Here is a 21271-nt window from a genome sequence, read left to right as displayed (position 1 = left end):
ACTGAGCTGTCAGGGCCCTTAATCTTTAATTTCCCTATCTGATTATCTTGCTACCCCTGTCTGAATTAGCTGACATGTCTAAAAGCTTCATGCAAATTTGCCTGGCATGGGGTACTGCAAGTAGAATGAAGTAGAAACCTTACAAGTATGGGTGTGGATGAAACGATAAGCACTGCTGATAATAAGATGTTCCTGACTAGGATGTGGCTGTACTAAGAATCTCATCCATACACAAGCATACAGAAGAAAGATCCTTTTGACTCCATGACCATCCCACCAGCAAAGTCTCCTTCAGTATGAGAGACCTTTTGTCTTGCGAGATTTTCAGCTAAATTTGGAAGCCTCCAATGACCTGGCCAAGTTGCCCCACTGGAGCTGTCTGTGCTAGTGCGACTGAAAAGGTTCATCACTATCTTTAGCATATGCAGAGCTTGGGGAGCTCTCCCTCCAAGCCATACAGCTGGCAGACATTCTCCTACCACCATGGAAAAAAGAGCTGACGGAACCTCCATCTAGAGGAACGGAAACCTCAGCAGGAGCTGCAGTATTTCCAAAAGCTGATTGGAAGCAAAAAAGAGGGTGTTAAGGAAGAAATTCATCTCACTCACCCCCCAAAAATAGCAAGGGGATTCCCTTGTTAACTCTTAATCTAGTCCCCACACCAGCTCTTGCTCCCAGGAGACTGAGGGAGGTATCCATTTCTGGAGAGGCCCGTTCCCTAGTGAGGCACCCACTCACCTGTCTTCTCTTCGGTTTGGCTGCTCTCCACTGTCTCCATTTGGGGTTGCGCTGTTGCCTTGGCAGTAGCATCCTCTGCGGCAGGGGTGGTGGTGGCAGTGGTGTCAGCAGCAGGCACATCGGCTTGTTTAGGCTCCTCTTTGTCTTGGGCTTCGTCAGCCTTCAAGGACAGCGAGTTATCAGTGGAAGCTTTAGTGGCACTTTCCCTTTCGGGGGCAGCGGCAGCAGCGGTCTTTTCGTCTGAGGAGGCAGCAGGAGTGGCAGCCTGTGGGGCTGGCTGCTCTGAGCCCGTGTCAGCGGCTCCATCTCCTTTTTTCTCCTCTGCTGGCGCGCTGCTGTCTTTGCTGCCCTCCTCCTGCTGGGCACTGTCAGCGGCGGCTGCTTCTGTGGCAGCAGGAGCCTCGCTTTCTTTGTTCTCGGCCACTCCGCCAGCAGGGCCTTCCTCCTTCTTGTCAGCGGCATCAGTCTCAGATGCTGGGGCATCTCCCTTCTTCTCCCCCTTGAGCTTTTTCCTTGTTATGTGTCCGCGGAAGCTGGCCTGGATTTTGGTGGCTGCCTTATGAGCTTTATCTTCTGGTTTGATGCCATCTTGCTCAATCTTTTGGTCTCCATCCTCATTTTTTTCAACCTTTGAAGAAGAACAAGGGAGGAGGGCAAAGGAGAAAAGAGGGAGATAAGTTAAGATTTCTTCAGGTGTAGCAGATGCTCTAATTTTATTGAGAATATCCCACTTTCTTCCTGCTAAACACTGCAAAGTTTCAAAACAGCCTTTCCATTTGGTATGGGTTTGGAGCCAGGTGGTGCCAATTTCATCCTAAGGCTGGACAGACATAGGTCTCCAGCCGAACCTCCAGTCAGAGGTTTGTAATAGAAATTTAAAGCACCTCATCATCTCTGTCAGCAATCCTGAGACCATCTTGGCTGTGTGGAAAGGCTTTCACCAGCTGGCTTGTCTCTATTCCCATGATTTATTTTCCCATTCATTTTGAAATATACCAATTTTTTTCCCCTACTCATTTTCAAAAGACTCTCCTGAGGGAGATTTTCATAGTCCTTCTAAATCCACCTCTGCTTTCAAGTCAGTGTTTCTTTTTAATGACACCTTGTTTCGCAGGTGTGTGACTCTAATGACACCAAGTGCTTTGTCTTTTATAGCTTTTTGGCTGGGGATTGCCAGCAGAGAATGGGATTGCTGCTCGCCTCGCCACAGTTCTGTGCTGTCAGACACACACGGATATTCATAGGATGTACTCCTCACAAACACCCTGCCTGCAAGCGCTCCAAGTGCTTTGCCTTTGCTCTCCACTCATGGTTTCACTGAAGGATTAATAGGCAGATTATTATCACTCTTTCCAATTTCAGCTGACTATTATTATTTCTCTGACTACTGGGGGGAATTCAGCATTATAACAAAGAATAGGCATTCCCTGTGTTTTTTAGACCTAAATCATGCATTAAAGTCTTAAATGGGACCAAAACAGGGCCTGTGCCTCATGCTGGTCTGCTGCAGAGAGATAATAAACCTTCACTGAATCTACAGGATAGACCATGCTTCACCCCAATAATTTAGCAGGCCTTGGCAAGTAACAGCTCAGCTACATATTGATGAAAGGACACTGTTCTATTAATAGTCCCATCGGGAAGCATTCAAAAGACCTACTTGGAAGCAGAGCCGCTGGCCTCTTTGCTGTCTGCACCTGGTTTCCATCATTGGCTCAGGTCACAAAACAAAGAAAACAATCTGACTAGGAAAGACAGAAGCATTTACTCCTGCACAGGAAGTGGGAATTACTCCTTTGGCCACTGTGACTGGGATGTGCCATCTGGGGAAAGGCTCCAGACCAGAAGAGAGAGGAGACAACCTACAAACGTGTTCAGTAAAAGAGTGGCAGTAAGAAGGGAGAATAAGCCATTGCCATGTGCAAGTGTGCCACTGGAAACATCATGACTGTAGAGAGGGGGAAAGAAGAGTGGCCACAGCAGCAGCAATTCCTGGGAAACAGACTGGAAGTGATCATTTCCAGCACAAGACAGAGCCAAGCACACATGGGAGTGATGCTCAGCCAGAGAACCAATCTGGTGTCCACTGCCATGCCAGAGGTGGTACCCGCTATGTCCCCCTGGGTCCTCGGTAAGCACAGATCCCTCACCCTAGCATTGGTGCCCATCATTTCTTAAGTGGGTATGGTGGCCAAGGAGTGAGTAGCCCCAGATCATCAAGGAAAATCGTCACCCTACACAGCTGTGCAGGGATGTGGATGGGTCTGTACACAGGAGGAAGTGAGATGGGAGGGGCACAGGATGCTTATGTAGGGAGTGAAAAAGGCTGTGAATGAATATGTAAATGGGATTAATTCACAGAATTCTGCTCAAGGGGTTTTTCTGCTCCTGACCATGTCCAGGGACAAAATGGTTGTTGCACCAATCACAGGGTGAGCATTATGTCTACACTTCCTCAAGTGCATTAAATGACACAGTATGGAAAGTGGGCTTTTCATGTTTGTCTCAGCTTGTCAGAGAGCAGGTGATGGTTACATGCAAAGACAATACAGGCACCAGCAGGCTGCAACCATTCGTGTGTCTTGCATAGCTAGCTCAACACTGTTGCTCAGCATCTGGGTAAGCTTTTCAGCCTACTTCAGCACAAGGAGGTAGAACCAAATTGGAAGTATGTTTAAACTAGCCAGATAGTGCAGAGCTCCACACAGGTTAATCCATCCTGTTCCTTAGACAAGTTTTGCAGCTTGCAGTAAGTCCTGCATTGCCATGGCAACCTAACTGCTAATACCTGAACTAGCTGGTTTAAAGAGATCTTGGATATGCCAGCATTACACTGTAGCCACAGCAACATGAAAATAGACTGGTGCTCCTTCAGAGAACTGTAGGACACTTAAACGCTGTAGCTTTGTCTCCTTCTACCCAAGGACTGAGGCTAGTCTCAAACAGCAGCAAGACTGGGAGACTGGAAAGACAATTTAGACTACGAGGCCTTGAGGGTCCAGTCCCCACACCTGATCCCTGTGAAACTGTTAGTGAATGTGACAGAATTGTTAATCCTTGGACAAACAACAAAAACATTGACTGAAGGGAGATCTCTCTTGCCACTGGCCTTGTTCCTCTCACATTCCACATACTTCCTACACCAACCAAGACAGCTATTACAGGCTGTGGACTACTGCATGCCTAGCTTTCTGACTCCAGAGGAGCTGCCCTGTTACCTAGGCTATGCAGCCCTGTAAAGGTTTATCTCCTTCCCCTGTTAGCCAGAGTCCAGGGCACAGTGAGGCACAGGGGTGGCCCTGTATCCCTGTCAGCCCCTGACCTGGTAGGGGATGGGAGAGCACTTCTCTCTAGGGATGGCAGACCAAAACCTCCCACCTGCACCTACATCATAGCAGAACTAAAAGGCTCCTTTGCTATTCCAGTGACATCATTGTCCTCTTCTCCCAGTTGGGATGACATCCAATTGAGTCCTTGCCAGATCCCAAGTCGTGCAACTGCAAAATGTATTTCCAGTAGGGTGCTTTCAGCATAATTTCAGATACAAAAGATAAGAAACATGAGACTGGGGAAGAGGCGGCGTTCAAGACCCTGGATAAAAGAAATGTACTAATAGTTTGTCTTTGCCAACTGTGGCCCTCAGGAATCCTGTTTCTATTCAGTTCTTCCTCAGTAAAGTATCCCAGGCATTTGAAATTACTTTTTTTCAGGCTACTAGCCTGCAGCTACTTCTGGGGTAGGACACGGTATCCATAAAGTATGTGTGTCATGTTGTGTAACAATGGGTTGGGTGAGAAACAGGCTGTTCAGGGGGAAACTTCTGTTCGCACAAAAAAAAAAAAAAAAAAAAGCCCCCAAGGGCTTTTCATCTGTGGATTATGTGCACAGCAGATAAACCTTAATTAAGGAAGAGCTCAAAAATAACCTGTATACAGCAGAAGCTCCTGGAAAGCAATTTGTCTTCCTTGGAAAGCTAAAAGGGTGAGTCAGCCTTGCCAGGATGCATTCAAAACCATCTCAGTGGAAAACAAGAAATCTGTCTGTCTTATCTATCTCCCAAGCATTCATGACATCTTGGCTGTAGTATTATGGCTAGAATAAAGTGACTCTTATTACTGGTGTTTGCATGGAATCTAGAGTTCTCAGCCAGGAATCAGGTCTGGTAGGGATAGGTTTCAGATATTAGTATTCCATCACCTCCCTCCCCTTCATTTACACATCTATTTGTAAAGTAAACTCATACCAATACTTAATACTGACATATTCCTATACATGCAGTGTATTGCCATTTTACACAGAACAACTGTCCTCTGTTTCATTTAGTTTTAAATAAATCATAGATCCTGTAATGACAATATGGTATCACTGAGGCAGGTGGATGAAGAGCTAAACGGATCTATGAAAGGACACAGTCAAACACAGTCCATTTCTTCATTTAGACCATCCTTACATACCCAATGAAACCAGTGTGCAAAGCTCTGCCTTTATGAAACACACATTTATCTACACAGCCTACAGCATCTTTCCAGTCCTAGAGGGATGATCCTCTCACCATCCCCATCTGCTTGTCTGCCACACCTCCAGGTTTCTAGGACATCCCTTCCCATGCAGACTGTTCCTGTAAGTGAGAATTTCCTTGCTATCACGTATGTGAGAGAGTAGGAAATAAGAAATTAATGTTAAGTCACAGAGAGGGCAGAGGTTAGTTCTTAGGTACCAGGAATGTAGAAATTTCCTGGAGCCATGACAAGAAGATTTCTAATCTCTGGCTGCTTTTACACCTTCCATCGCCAAACTCACAGCTTATTGGGGGAGGGTGTCAAATTATGGCAAAGAATTAAGGAAGTATTACTATAACCTCCAGACCCTTTTAAATGTCTCCTGTGCTGGTATTTCAGGAAAGGAGAAATGGAGAACCTAGGTCTTTTCTAGATGTTCCACATGTTTGCAGCCACATATATATTGTCTATATATATATACACAAAGAAAGGAGAGGACTGAGTGCTTTGAGTGCTTTGGTCCTTGCTTGCTGTTAGTCCACTTGTCTCTCATGGTGTACCTCATTGCCCCTCCTTGGAAAAAATAATCACGTTGTTTTGTGTTCTGGATGCTGGGGTAAAGAGCCCAAGAAAGAACTTACTGTTTCACTGAAAGGTGTTTGAATATTACACAGCTTCCTCTGCTTCCCTCTCTAGCTCTCCTTTTCCTGGTGTTTCACTGCCCTCCAACATATAGCATCAACCTCCTTAACATTGATCCTACCATCAGGCTGCTATATGCTATAGCTATGCTATATGCTCAATCATCACCCTGGTATACTGCTCCTTTCTTTCCTTAGTTAGGAGCTCCTCTTCAACATGACACCAAATCCCAGAGCCCTTTGATACACGTGGCCATCTCCCAGTATTTTGAAAATGATGTGCTGGAAGCCCAGATTTAGGACTTACACACCTTTCACCAGACAAGGCATCAACACTGGCCAGAGCCTGGACATCCATAGGACCATTGACACTTAACACAGTTCACTTATTTCACCCAAGGGAAATATGATACCTGATTATTACTGGGAAAACAAAACAAGGCAAAACAAAACAAACAACTGTGTTCTCCTCGCAAAGGAGTAAGGGCCCAAAGTCATTCTTTTCTCATAACACCTGTGCTAAAGTACGTGTGGAAACCTTTCTTTCAGTTATTCAGGTGAACTAGTGCTGAATCACCCAAGCACCTGAGCTATTTTTGGGGTTAAGATGCATCTCAGCCCATGCTCTGTTCTTGACTAGAATACAATGTATGTTCTTACTGATGTTACTCAAGGCCACTTGGGCCTAGACTCACAAAGAAATTTAGGCATCCAACTCCCAGTGATTTCCCAGGACTGAGTCACCTTAGTGTTTTTCATGGGCCTGGCTCCTCGTGACCTGATTTGTCTCAGAGACAGCATTTAAGGAGCAGAATGTACTAAAAAAAAGACCAGCTGTCTCCCCAGAAGGAGCAAAACGTGGACACGTGAAAGAGAGAAAAGACTTTCACGCTTTGGGAAGTGAGGAAGCAATTTAGCACACAGAACAGCTTTTTTAAACCCACTTAAATGGTGTGAAGACACCTGGCTAGAGGATGGCACCTGTCAGCACAACCTGTCTTCAATGCGAGGAAACAAACAGAGTTCCTTTTTTCTCCCAGGATGACAATGGTGATGGTGGGTAAAACACCCTTGAGAAAGAAAAGGTTAATTCATCCCTCCGAAGGCCTATGCAGGATTATTCCCCAGGGTATAACTAGCAGGGTTTCAGCTCTCCAGTTTCAAATCCTCTAACAATAGGGTTTCCACCCTTTCCTCTACAAGATCCTCCCATATGTAGTAAAATTGCCCTCTATTTTATGGTGCCTAGATTAAAATAAGATGACAAGCGGGCAGATGGATGGATTTTAGTCACTCATGTACAGTGGCTGCAAAGAGAGGTAGAAGACAATCTAAGCTAGACCTATTTAGATATTTCTAGTGAGCCTTCTCAATAAATCCATACCCTCCTCACCTGTTTATGACTCTCCCTTCTGTTTGTCACCCTGTTTCTCTTAAGCTGGTGGTCAACCACAGTGTCCTTTACCACCCTGAAGCTCCAACAGCTCCAGCAGTTAAATGGAAGAAGGTACTCACTACTGTTTATGTTGCCTTTGCAGGCCAGGTGAAAGAAAGTAGAGCCTTGCCCCTGAAGGGGACACATAGTGGATGATGTTTGGGATGATGTTCATGTTTCTGGAGCAGAGAAGCTCACAGGGGAAAACACTTGGCTTGCGTCTGGTCTGGGCTCTGTGGAGCACTTTGGTGGTTGTGGGGCACAGGCTGCACTCACTCATCTTTCAATTTAAAGCACCCAGAATCTCAGAGATAGGACTGGGCTGGAACTTGAGAAGGTGGTGCTTTCATGCCAAGGGTGTGTGTATATCCTGGGCTGTGGTCTAAGTATATGAGGGCACTCCAGGGCACAAGGTCTGTGGGGACTGTGTCAAAGGTCTTGAGTATTTGGCACAACCAACATCTGTGCTCTTGCTTGAGGTTGGATCCTGGTGCATCCTGTACTGTTAGTTGTGTCTAGTCTCATTTTTGGAGGGAAATACTTGTGTCACTCCAGAAGGAACCAGTCAGCAGGCATTCAAATCAAGGGATCAAAGCCTAGAAAAGAAGCAGGAAGGTATCCAAGCTGACACTGTAAATCTACTACCAAAATAGTAGATTGAAGAAATTCAGCAAAAGGACCAGGTGGTAAATTTCCCTTGAATTTGATTAGAAAAGTCCATTCAAAGAACAGATTATTTTTGATGCAGATGTGCTTAGATAGAAATGCAAGCTTGCATGTCACTGGACTAAAGAGAAATTTTACCTTTTTAAGCTCAAACTATGTTGTTTGCTTGGTTGGTTTTGGGGAAGTTTGGGTAAGGATGGTTGTTGTTATGTGGACTTTTTTGAAGTAATACCTTCAGGCTCTCAATCCATAGTCTGCTGACCATGAGCAGGTAATGAAACCCAGAATTATCAATGTCTCTCCCTCCCTACCTTTTGTCTCCTAGTCTCTTTTTTTGCCCCTTTTTTTTAGTTTTGGATTCCAAAAAAAATTTTAGGGAATTGTTATATAGCCTCTGGTGGCTCCGAGTGCCTGCCCCTATGAGAGCTGGACACATTTGCTTCTGATCTAGCTGCACCCAGGGCACAGAGGCTAATTTCCTGCTCAGACTTGCTCCCCCGAGATCTTGGGCAGACAGCTGCTGAGATTCCCCACAGTCCAGGCTTATGCGAGGTCTCCAGAATGACCTCCACAGGAAGCAGAAGCTTATGTCCTGCTCCTACCCCATTCCCTCCATGGCAACACAAGGCATCCCATCCTTCAGGCCTGTCGACAGCACTCAGTTTGGTGTTGTCTGCAAATATGCTGATGGTGCACTTGATCCCACTGTCTCTGTCACTGAGGAAGACATTAAATAGCACTGGTCCCAATATAGACCCCCTAAAGGTCACCACTTGTCATCAGTGTCTACAGGGGCTTCAAGTTGTTGACCGCTACCCTCTGGAGGTAACTGTCCAACCAATTCCTCATCCACCGAAGAGTCCTCCCATCAAATCAATCTCTCCAGTATAGAGAGAAGGATGTCATCTGGGACTATGCTAAAGACCTTGCAGAAGTCCAAATGGTGATATCCGTAGCCCTTCCCCTGCTCACTGGAGTAGTCACTCCATCACAGAAAACCACTAGGTTAGTCAGGTAGGACTTGCCCTTTGTGACACCACCACTGCTTTATACTGAGCACCTCCATGAAGAAGAAAAGGTGTTTCTTCTCCTGAACTGCAGCTATAGCTGGAGGGAAACCCTTTGGCTGCCACATGTGCCTTCAGTCACACACAGCAATTAAACTTCAGGAGGGACAAAGGCGTGTATCCCAGGTGAAATTACAGGGTGAGCTGAAAAAAGCAGAAACAGGATTTTTTATTGGGATCTAGCAAGGCCAGTAAAGTAAGTACTGCTTTCTTACTGTTCCATTAACCTATTGGTCAGACCTTTGTATTTTGCTTTTCCAGTCTTGAAAGAGAGCCTAGCTCCAAGCATCACCTTTAGCCAACAGCTTCACCATTCTCTGGGGAGCACCATACAATCCTTCAAATCATCAGAGCTGCACTTAGCAAAATCCAAAAAAACAGAGTTGTAGGTCTATGCAATTTGATAAATTGGCTTTAAAACAGCTCTGCCTAAGATATCCTCTCCCATAGCCTCTTCAGCTTTAGTTCCAAATAGACCAATTCCACAACCCCACTGCAGCTGAACTCTATGTGTATCATGATATTGTATCCCCAAAGTGCAGCAATCCATTACAAAGGCTTCTACCTATCGGTATACACTCTGTCTTCTCCCTGGGGAAGCTGGCTTTTTGTCAGCTTCTGGTTCTGATGGATTCAACCAGTCTCACTGGCATGGCCTCTCCTTAACTAGCCAGGAATAGTCCTACTGGCTCTGCTTCCTTCTCCATGGGATTTCCTGTTAACAGCAGACTCCATTTCACTAGAATAGGATATCAGCCTAAGTACTGAAAGGCAAATAATGAGGGTGTTGAGTCTGGATCTGTTCTTCATGGAAGCTCAGTTTATTGATTTGTGTTGTGGATCTTCATGCCATTGGGACTTGACTGACCCAGAGACTGCCCTTATACATCCCCTGGCTTGCCCTGGCCTTTGTCTTCACCCACCTTTACTTCAGTGACACTGGTGTTGATATTTGTCCCACACATCTTCTACAAGATTTCTGATAGGACTGTTGTGACAGCCTGTGTATGAATTCACCACAAGCAGTGGGTAAGACATGGACCTGTCTTATGAATCTGAATTCTTCACAGCAACTCTAGGTCTTGGATGCCAGGGACCTTACAGAAAACCTTATGTGAAATTATTCTTGGCCTACATTTACTGTTCATTTCTCATATGTGTTTAAAGTAGAAGCAGAGAAGGAGAGATATCCATATCTCCTCCCTGCTTAGGCACTACTACAAGTGAGAAAAGGAAGAGTTAGACCTACTTTTAAGGTGCCAAATAAAGGAAACAGGTCATTGGTCCCACTATGAGCTCCTATATACTTCTGACTCACAGAAAAGTGTGAGAAGACCCAGACCATCTTTTTCTATTCTTCTATTCCAACTTATTAACTGATTAACAGTTGTACAGTCATCTTATTTGAAGTCCAGTGCCAAAAGCAATGTCAGATGATAAAAGTGGAGTTTCATTTCATTGATTCCAGAGACATTTTGCTAGGGATAATTTTTACAAGATCTCTGTGGTCTGCTGCTCCAAAAAACTTACAAATGGAGACATTTTTAAGTTCCAGAAGGACTCTGAACATAATTAAATTAGTATTTTTAGTGCTGCAAGAACCTCAAATGCATGGTGTGTAGCTCAGTAAAGCATTGTGCAATATTTAAGCCACACTCTTATCTACTTCTTCCTGTCAGTGCAGGATGAGAACATCCTTAAGGGGGGCTTTTCAGGTCTGCCAGAACCTGAAAAGGTCTCCAGAGGGGACGTTTATGACACAGCTTCTTTCACACAAGAATCTGGGCTTGACTGCCTGAGACCATGCCCAGTTTGTGTAACTCCAGTGCCTCCCAAGATCTGTAAAACTGATCAATCAGGCTTGTGATTGCAGCTGTCACTGATGAGTGGCACACTCCTGAGGGCATAATGTTGTGCCACACCCCTCCCCTCTCTCCCCTCTCCCCTCTCCCCTCTTCAGGTGGGTTGTCATCAGAGTACAGGCATGGTACTGGGAGGATCCTGAACACAAGACTCAGCAACCCCAGGGCTTAGTCACTTCTTCTAGACCCTGGCACTGAGCTATGGGAAATGCTCATGTGGCTTTGAGCCATTTTGTTTCATCCTTTGCTCGTTTACTGAAATCAACCCTATTGAAAAGGAGGGAGGGGGAGGAAAGCCTGCAGTGCCTGCTGCAGAAAACCCTTTGTGGACCCTCCTATTCTAGTGCTATAAAGACCCCTGGCCAAAGGGAACATGTTGAATAGATGTGCTAGGGAAAAAGCCCTTGGAAAAAGTCTTTGGATCCGCCACTTATAAGGGCTAGTATATCACAGGCACATTTAAATAGTTATCCAGATCTTCTAGTCTTCCTGCTGCAAGACAACTGTTATTTATTTCAATTTTTTCACTGCCTTCAATTTTTTCCCATTTTTAAGTTGTTATTGATAAAGGGCTTCAATGAGTATTTAGTATCTGGTTGTAAGGTATCCTAGTGTTTTTTTTTTCATCCTTCAGTCAGGAAGCATGTCAGTAGCCTCCAAGAACTGCATATCATAATGTCTTTTCCCCAGGCACACAGTTCAGATAACTCTGCAACTGGTGCATCTGTAGCAGAACTGTACTCTTCATCCAGAAATCCCTGGAGCCTGGCCTGTGGGGGGCTTTACTCAGAGGACCCCTGGCAGAGAAGCTGAGGGAAAGGGGACCCTGGTAAGGACTCCTAGGATGGCTGGGCAGGCAAATTGCACAGAGCTACTTCCATGTCTTTCTACTCTGATGCATGGGATATGGAAAGAGGGTTTTCATCCTGAGAAGGGCTTATGGGTTTCCGGAATAGGAACCTTCTTTCCTCAGGAACCCATGCAAAGCCAGACAGAAAGCACTGGGAAGCTTGCACAGTTGATTTAACACCAGAAAATGGACAGTGTTTCCTCTTCTCTTAGTAAGGGCCAGTTCACATTGAGCGGCTTAGTCACACACTAAAGAGGAAACAACTGAAAATCTCCAGGGTCCTCTAGGCCCTCTCTGTACAGTGCGGCATGGGTGATTTTGTTCATCCACCCTGCAGGAGTGGTTTTTACCAGTCTTTGGATATTTGCCCCAAAAAATGACTCTCTGGGTTCCTGTGACAGTTTATTCCTTCGGTGAACTAAAGAATTCCTCCCAGCGTTTCAGCTGGCCCCTGCATCTTGTACATGCCAACATTAGTTTGTTTCTGCTTTCTTAGTAACACTCCTTCATATATCAATAGCTCTCAGTTTTCATACCAGCTCCTTTGTCAGATCACTCCTCCTAGCCCTCTTAAACCCTAACCACAGATCTTACTTGATTACTGAATTTACATTTGTTCTACTTAGAAATTACTAAAATGTCTCCCCAGCTTTAATGAATAATGAAACACTATACTTACAAAAATAGTAATTAGCAATATAGCTCAAAATAAATCAATATGTGTATCAGACTCCCAAAGGCAGAAGGAAAAGCTGCAGCCATTAAAATAGGTGGAGCTGAAAATAGCTAAGCACTTGGGGGTAAAGAAACGGAAAAAAAGCTTAAAAGAACTTATGAATGGCTGTGTCCTATAGATAATTAGCAATCCACACAGGTTGGATTGCTAACACTGTCCTGAGTCTGACTGCTTCATTTCCTGTCAGTTCCCCTCAAATACTATTCAGTGCATTTAGGAGTTTTCTAAGGATGTGAAGCAGCTGGAGCAGCAAAGAAAAGTAAGAGGGTGTGGTTGTGATATTTTGTGAAAATCCCTTTGCTAGGATTTTCTTCTCCTGAGAAGCTGAAGGGCCTCAGCTTCAAGTGTAAACAATTTGTTATCTGCTACTGTGGAATGCAGCAGGTGCTTTCTCGATTGGTCAATGTGGGATGTTTCTACTTAGTGGCCAGTCGAGGAGGCAGCAGCTCTCGGACTCTCTGGGAGTCACAGAACTTTGTTATTCATTTCCTTTCTATTCCTGTCCCGCCTTCTGATGAATCTTTCTCTCTATTCTTTGTAGTATATTTATAGTGTGGTCTTTTTTAATGTAATATATATCATAATATAATAAACTAGCCTTCTCAAATGGAGTCAAGATCTTTCCTTCCCTTCACCAAGTCCTAACTGCCCAGAAGACCCATGGTAATAAGAGGGAATGGAAGAATGTCAAACCCTCATAAGCAGTTGTCTAAGAGTTTCCATCAGGGCTCCTATCATCCTTCCTTGCAAATGAAGGAAGAAGTGCCCACTCTAAGAAAAATCAAATGTATAAAGATTTATAACACTGACAACCATTATTATTTCCACATCCTTGGGATGGATATCCCTTGCTGTGTTGGAAAGGAAGGAATGAAACAAGCAATGGGAGACAAGACAATGGGAGTGTGTTGAAAGGGCATAGGGAGCACACTGGTTTACAGAGGAAAAACAATTCAGATACTACCACAGCCAGCTTATTTTCCCCTAGCACCACGTAAATATAGTGTTATTTTTGGTAGAAAGTCATGATTCTGCTTCTTCAGGAAGTCACAGAATAAGGGTGTTTCTTGCCAGATCAATTTATTGACCCTTTAACAACAAAAATATCAAATTGTTTATAAGACCCATCTTTGGAGTCAAGCAACTCATAGGTCTGCTCAAACAACCCAGCTTATGGCATGCAAATGTCTGCATTTCATGGCCAGGTCATGTCACTTCTTCTACTATACTTTTCATATTAATCAGTCTCTCTGTCAGGAAAATAGAAACAATGCAAAAATCATGCAAATTCCATCATAGTGAATGATTATCTATCAAAAATTTTAGCCCAGGAGTGTAGTGGTTTCTTTGGTTTTTGGTTGTTTGTTTTTGGTTTTGTTTTTTTTTTTTTTGTTTTGTTTTGGTTGGGGTTTTTTTCCCATTTATTTTTTTTCTTTTTTGGTAACTCTTTCTTTTTCCTCCTTCCCAGTCAGGGGGAAGAAATTATATGGTACAACTATCACCAACTGCATGTCACAAACATACACATATGTATAAACAGTGAAGTGAGCAAATTGCAATGAATACACTGCCTGAAGTCAGTCTGCATAATGAATTAATGAATTCATTAAATCTTACTGAAATTAAATCAGAAATTAATCCTAAATAGAGAATACTTTCAAACAGATTAAATTCAACAAGACTCATTTGATCCTTCCCAGAAAGAATGAGTTATGAATGCACAAACACTTGCTGTACTCTCTCAAACCAGCCATTAAGTTATCGGAATCTGCCTGATCCTTAGAAAATCTGAGGATACTCATGTAGAATTGCACCTGCTGGGGCTTTCAGGGGACTAACATTTTGATTTCAGTGCAAAGCAGAGAAAAAAAGTTTCTACATGTAAATTCCTTTGGTGGAAGAAGCAATTATTTTGAAGCCTGAAGAAAATATAACACATTCCCCCAGGATGCCTGCTTTACAGAATGCACTCTCACAGAACTTTACCACAAATTATTAACATTTTAGTACACATTCCTATGCTTTTGCTGTAGTGGTTCCCTATAAATTTGATTCAAAGAAGAATTAAAGAGCCAGGTTTTAAGGAATGAATTGTGAGATCTTAACAAATGCCTCATTGCCTTAATCCTTTTGAAACCAGTGTGAATTAGGCATCAAGGCTCTCTGAAAATCCTGCTAGGCTCCTGCCTATATAAATCTTATTTGTTAGGGCAGTTCTGTAAATTACCTAATACCACCCTGCCACTGTTTGGAAAAAGGCTTGTAAATATCTGCTACTTTGCAATCTGTGAGATTGCAAAGTAAAACAAAGTAGCTTAAAGAAGACTTTAAGCATTAGTAGGAAATCTGGATATTTGGAGCTTAGGAAACTCAGGGGTATAAAGGGATTACACTAAAATCTTGGTCCTAGTTTTTGCAGCTGGAAGTTAAAAGTTAAAATGCAGGAAGGAGAAATTTGGCAAAGGAGAACAGAGGATCCCAGGGTTAGGGCAGGTAACAGATGGCTGTCCTACACCTCTGCCCCACCTTTTGCTCCTGATTCCTCTGTTATCCTGGCCGTGCTTTTCATGGGGTCATTCCAAGTGACAAGTTCTGCATCTCTGAGTAGCTGACTTCAGACACCTTGAGTCTGATTTGGAGCAATGCTGAGCACTCAGAGCTGCAGCTGAAGGTAATGGGAGATGTTTTCAGATATGTGCAACTGAAAACAAAAACTACGAATAAAGGTTACACCCTCTGTTTCTGACATTCACAACATAAAACTAGGGCATCCTGCTGACCAAACTCTTCATGCCTTAGCTGTCCACCTGCAAAAATTGAGTAAAAATACTCAGTTATCTCACATAGGTGTTGCAAATATTTACTAAGTGGTATCAGGGATGTGCTCAGAATCACAAGACAGCTCAGGAGAAAATTAGTATTTCTGATTTCAGAGCAAGGTTTGAATACTATTATGTATTCAAATATGAATGAAGCAAAGTTGTGGGGGTCACACACTGACTTATTTGAGAATTTAAATATTCAATAACTGCTCATTAAGTGAGCACTGTCCATTCTGTGACCTGAATGTGGTCAGAATCCCTGAAAAGAAAAATGTGTTCCTGTAATTAGAAGTGTACTGAAATGCATTCACAAGATAAGACCATACTGAGGTTGCACAGACAACTACATTCCCAGTGCTGGCTTGGGTTTTTTCTATTTGCCTTAGCATCTTTAATAACTTTCTTCTAACATAGTTTCTCCCTGGTCTTTATCACACACATATTAGCTCATACTGCAGCTGAAGTCAAAATCTATTTCCACTCCCATTAATGTGGTGTGATTCAACTTTTACCCATATTTCACTTTCTAAAATGCAATTAACTACATAATGGGAGCTCAAACCTCTTGACTTCATCAGCATCTTACAATAAACCCCAAAAAAACTCGGAACAACTTTAAATGTCCAAGAGGTGTCAGGTGGCTAACTAGAACCCTTATGCAAGGTGTGGGATTTTTTAACAAGCAGCACCCAGGCAGAAACGAGCAATGGCCTTCCAGGGTATCAGCATTCAGTGTGGGATGGGATGAGGCCGGGTGCCCAGCTGAGTCCCAGAATTTGTAGGAAGCTGGTGGCCTCAAAAGGTGCTGTGGGCTTCCTCTCACATGGACATATGGATAAAAAAAGCACTTGTAATATCAGCAGTGTGCTGGCAGTAATACAACGCATCTCCATAACCCCAAGCTGTACCAGGGGAGGTTCAGGTTTGACAGGAGGAGGAATTTCTTCACAGAAAGGGATGCCATGCATTGGAATGGGCTGTCCAGAGAGGTGGTGGAGTCACCATCCCTGGAAGTGATCAAGAAGTGAGTGGATGTGGCACTCAGTGCCATGGTTTAATTGACAAGGTGCTGATCAGACAAAGGTTGGACTCCACAACCTTAAAGGTCTTTTTCAACCTAAATGATTCTGTGATTCCATTGTGGGAGCTATATGTCAATCACTCAGTATCTGCCTCTGGGTTCAAAGCCACAAGTTGTCCATACTTGACTTAGGTGAAGCAGGATTATCAGTGGAAAATGAAGGTTTTTTCTTAGCAAAAAAATGAATTAATAGAGAGTATATCTTATCTGGCACTTTAATGAATGCACAATTACTGCATCAGGGAAAAGCCCCCTAAAGATTTAATCATTTAATATGTACAAAAAAGCTACTGAACAGAGAATTACTTTGTTCAAAGGATCAGCTATACCCTTGCCTAGTTTTTGTTGGCTCTGTAGCTACCCTGGAACATCAGAGCTTGAATAGCAGGGCTGCTGCAGGGCAGAAGCACAGAGTGTTAATAGAAGTGGAGCAAAAGAAAGGTAGAAATCCTGTTTAGCACTTTCCATGCTCTGTATAACTGAGCACTATTTCACTGCCACTGGCAGTAAAATGACCTCCTGTTTACACCACAGTACTTGAAGCTTGTGGTTTTTAAAAAAACTGCCTATCTCCAATTCCGATTAACGTCTCCAGGCATTTCTGTGCTGCTCAGCTTTCACAAATGGATTTCCAAACAGCAGAACTGCTTGGTATGGTACCCCTCAGAGGTACTCAGCATCCTCTGCTGTCTGCTGCACCTGACAGCAAGAGTTTGGAGGCAAGTATCTAAGAGAAGTTGAAAAATTACAGGTTGGGTATATCAGCATCAATGATACCATACTGCATGAATCTAAGAGAAAATGAATCATATGTGAAAGATAGAACTGGGTTGTTATAACGAGGCAGAGAAACAAGAAGCACATTTTGCCCTCTGCAGGGACAGTTCAGAACCATGGAAGAGAAGCAAGCAAGCCCTGCCAGTGGGATCACTTACTGTACTTTGTGAGATGGGAAGGCTGACCTTAGCTTGGTAAGACCCCTTCAGTTCCAGGGCAGGTGCTTACAAGTTACAGTTTTATCTGCTGTGGTCAGTGCTTCTCCTTCTAAAGGGATAAGAAGCCAGAGAAGTCCCATGATCACAGATCTTCCAATAATTCTATCTCCTGATCTAGTCTGATACCTTTTCTGCCACCCCCTCCATTTGTGTTCTGTAGCAGTGCACATTTCCACAAGTGTTACAGCAAGGTTAGCCTAAAATCCCATCTGCTTTGGGAATAGTAGGGACTATAAAACCCCCACCATCTCACAAAAGCTAACACAAGGTCTACATTTCCACTGCCTTCCCGGCAAATATGCATCAGGTTTGGCCCAGAAAGATAACTACATTTTCACTTGGCAACATGGTCTATTTCTTCCCTACATTGACAGCCTCTCCACTTCCATTCTTAAGTGGCAGTGGGACAGTGTCCTTCCTCGAGACCTGAAAACAAGACCTGCTGTTTTGGCCACCTACACTGCCTCCATGAAATATCTCTTCTGATCACTCTGTCTTGACTGCCAGCTCTACACCAGTGCTTTGTGCACCCCTTGAAGAAGTAACTTTCTTCTGGAGATAATTCATGGATACAGAGGCTTAGGAAGCAACACAACAGCTCAGAAGCAGCTAGCATATGTAGGCATGGTAGGAAAAAATCCCCGCCTATGCCTGACCAGAAAATTGTGTCCCATCTTACAAACCAGAGATCTGAGAAAGGCAATACAAATATTCATGGTCTCCACAACAGCAACACCATATTCAGGTTTGGAGAAGGCTCTCATCAATAAAAGTGTTTGACAGTGTACCACCAAGGTTCTTGCCTCTTCTCAGACTCCCTGTTAAGCGCAGTTTGAAGGCTCTGATCTCTTTCTTAGGTGCATCCTGGTATGGAGCTTATGATCCAGACCCTGTTGTAAGCACAACCTCCCCACCTGGAGATCCTCCAGAGCAACAACCCAGAACTTCATAAGCACAGCACAAGCTCAGAATACAGGACCTATGATAGCATGGACCTGCCTGCTTCCACTACTTCAGGGTCAGTTCTCCCAGAGAGTCCCATAGGCAGATATATGTTCCACCTGACAGACACCAAAAAAAAAAGTCAAAAAAAAAAACGGGCAAATAAAGCAAACAAATTATTTTTATTACTCAATATTTTCCAGGTGAGAAGAAGGGAGGGGTAGAAGAGAAGAACAAACCTATCCTTTTTCTGTCCCTTCTAGATTAATTCATTCAGAAGGGATGTGAATGCTAGTTTAAAAGCTAATGGTTATATAAAGAGAAAACAGGCAGAAGTAATGCAGCAGATTATTCCACTTTCTTCTGTGCCTCGGTTTCCTCACATGCAAATGGAGTAACAACAAGAATGTTCCAGGACTGATTTTTTGAGGATTTTACCTCAAATATCAATGAAAAGTGTAGTACTAGTTTCAGTGATAACAGCTTTGGCCCACTTTTTCCCAATTATTTTGCAACCTATCATTCACAAGCACAAGTCAAAAGTAATGGGACTCATATATTACATAAAAAGCCTGTCTTACAAGCATCTTTCTGGGCACATGTTAAAGGTGGAAGCAGAAAATGTAAAATGGAGACTACCTCTGAAACCTCACTTTGACTTCCTCCTGCAGATGCCTTTTAATACTCTTTATTGTATCTTTTTTTTTTCCTTGAAAGTGTCCCCCACCTCAGCTACTACAAAGGAAAGAGCTCACAGAGTGGGTAGCAATTCAGTATTTTCCTGTTATCCTAATTTCAAGGACAGCAAAGTGCCTTATTTGCCACACACCATCCAAACCCATCACTGAATTCAGAATACTGATTTCTTCATGGTCTTTTTTCTGTGTTGCTATTTTGCCATAATATCTCATTGCTTCACGAGCCTTAATGGACATTCTGCCTGGGAGATAGGTGCGATTGTTATCCCTATTTTACAGATGCTAAAATCAAACAAAAAGAGGCTGAGGTTAAAATGGCCAGAGCACAGAGCAATGACAAATTTTGGGTCCCCAATTCATGATCGCCTCAGGTTAGTATTTCCCCAGCTCTGTGTGTGTTGACAGCAAACCTCCATACAATACCAGCTCTGCACTTCTGCAAGTCAGACCCCAGGTGTCTCAAACTGAGAATCCAGAAAACAAGAACACATCAATTAGTGGCCACCCATGGAAAACCTCATTTATGTGGCCTTTTCATATCACATAGGAACTTGTGACAAGAGGCAGGAAAAAGCCTAATTCTGCAGGGTAGTATTCAATTGCCAAAATACAAGATCATTCTTCTGTTTTTGAACAGCCCCCTGCCCAATTCAATACATAACCTTCATCACTGGCAGTAAATTAAACAGGAGAGCTATAGAAAACAGCTTTGCTTATGGCAAAACTCATTCAGTCCCTAAGTGTATTCCATTCTGTGCACTGAATGAGACAGGGATCTTATTGAAAAAAAAAGGTACCAGTGTTTGATCTTATAATTAAGAACCACATTTTTATGTCTATTCATGCGAGAAGACAAATTAAAGATGGATAGGCAACCCTTTTAATTAATTTTCTGTATACTAAGTGTTTGACTTTGAAAACTAAATAAATGCGTAATAAAGGTGTTTAATAGTTTCTTTTAAATGTAAACTAAAAAGGGAGAAAATAGGAAATTTCATAATTTGAAATCATAACATTCTCCTTCTTTGTATTATAAAAGTGCAACTGTTACCTATTAAATGGTTGCAAAATTCTTTGCACTTTCAAAGCTTTATTCCTCTAATCTCATCAGAAAAATAAATTTAAAAGCCACAGTGTCTATTTGAAGAAGACCCCTACCAAGAAAATTCTTGTCCAAACAGAAAAAGCCCAGCAAAGTTTGATGTAGATGAAAAGATTGTCTTTGACTATTGCAATTTATCTTATCTCCCAAAAGCTGGGTAATCCGGACTATAGGCAGGGTATCTTGTTCCCCCTCTTGTGTTGTGAAAACACTCAGGAATAAACAAAGGATATCTGCCTAAGGGTTATACAGATTTAGCATGAGGTACTGGAAGATACCACAGATCAGCTTTACCTCTTCTATATTTCCATGCAACAAGAGCTCTAATGGCAGCAGAGGGGATTAAGCACTGAAGGTGACCTTCTAGCAGGAGTACAGCACTCTGGTTGGGAATTTCTGAGTGACTCCCATGCAAATGCTTTGAGACAATTCATGTCAGGCAGGCAGAAGAAGCCACCAATTGATAAATCCTTTGTAATAATTCTCCCATGAAGATGATGAACAGGGCACCTCGGTGTGGAGTTCCAGCAGATGTTTGTGTTCACAAGACAGATGTTGGAGCTAAGTCTAGGAAGAAGTTGAGTTGTCTTGCTGAAACCACAGCCTTAAGTCCACTAGAAAATATGGGTAGAACTGGGCACCTCAGTACCATAATACACCAAATGAATGCCTTTAGAACCTGGCTATAACAAATGCTGAAGACAGAGTGACATCTAAACAGTCTGGGTTTAGGCATCTTGCTCTGGTTATTGGGGAGGTATCTTTTGGTTTGGATCCAAGCTCTGAACCACTGTATTGAAAAGAACAACTCTAGTTCCTCTCTGACAGCATGTAGTAAATAACTGTTAATCCAGTATCTCAGTGGACACACTAGCTCCCCTAAATTATGGAAGATGTTGATGCAATCTCTACTGTACCTGAAAAGATCTCAAGTCTTACCTCCCTCTACAAAAGACTGCTTAGAGCAAGTTGCTCCTAGCTTTTCCTGCGTAAGCTCCTTGACTTTTTCCATGGAAGAATTAAATAATCAGGCCAGAGACACAGAGCATACAAAAGTAAATATCACTTTATATTCTACTGGCTAAACACAGTCCTGCAAGAGGACAGACTGGGTCCAGGTTCTGCTTCTGTGAATAT

General features: G+C 43.1%; 1 protein-coding gene across 1 annotated transcript in view; it reads right to left on the bottom strand.

The window, feature by feature from the left end:
- The window catches only part of GAP43 (growth associated protein 43), a 57993-nt gene that overhangs the window by 26172 nt on the left and 10550 nt on the right, over window positions 1-21271 (bottom strand). Inside the window, exon 2 of the mRNA XM_038148529.1 lies at window positions 739-1366. Coding sequence (XP_038004457.1) covers window positions 739-1366 — 628 coding nt within the window. The remainder of the gene's footprint in view (window positions 1-738; window positions 1367-21271) is intronic.

The sequence above is a fragment of the Motacilla alba genome, chromosome 1 (assembly GCF_015832195.1).
Source record: "Motacilla alba alba isolate MOTALB_02 chromosome 1, Motacilla_alba_V1.0_pri, whole genome shotgun sequence".
Classification (NCBI taxonomy): domain Eukaryota; kingdom Metazoa; phylum Chordata; class Aves; order Passeriformes; family Motacillidae; genus Motacilla; species Motacilla alba.
This window is presented reverse-complemented; position numbering and strand designations above follow the sequence as displayed.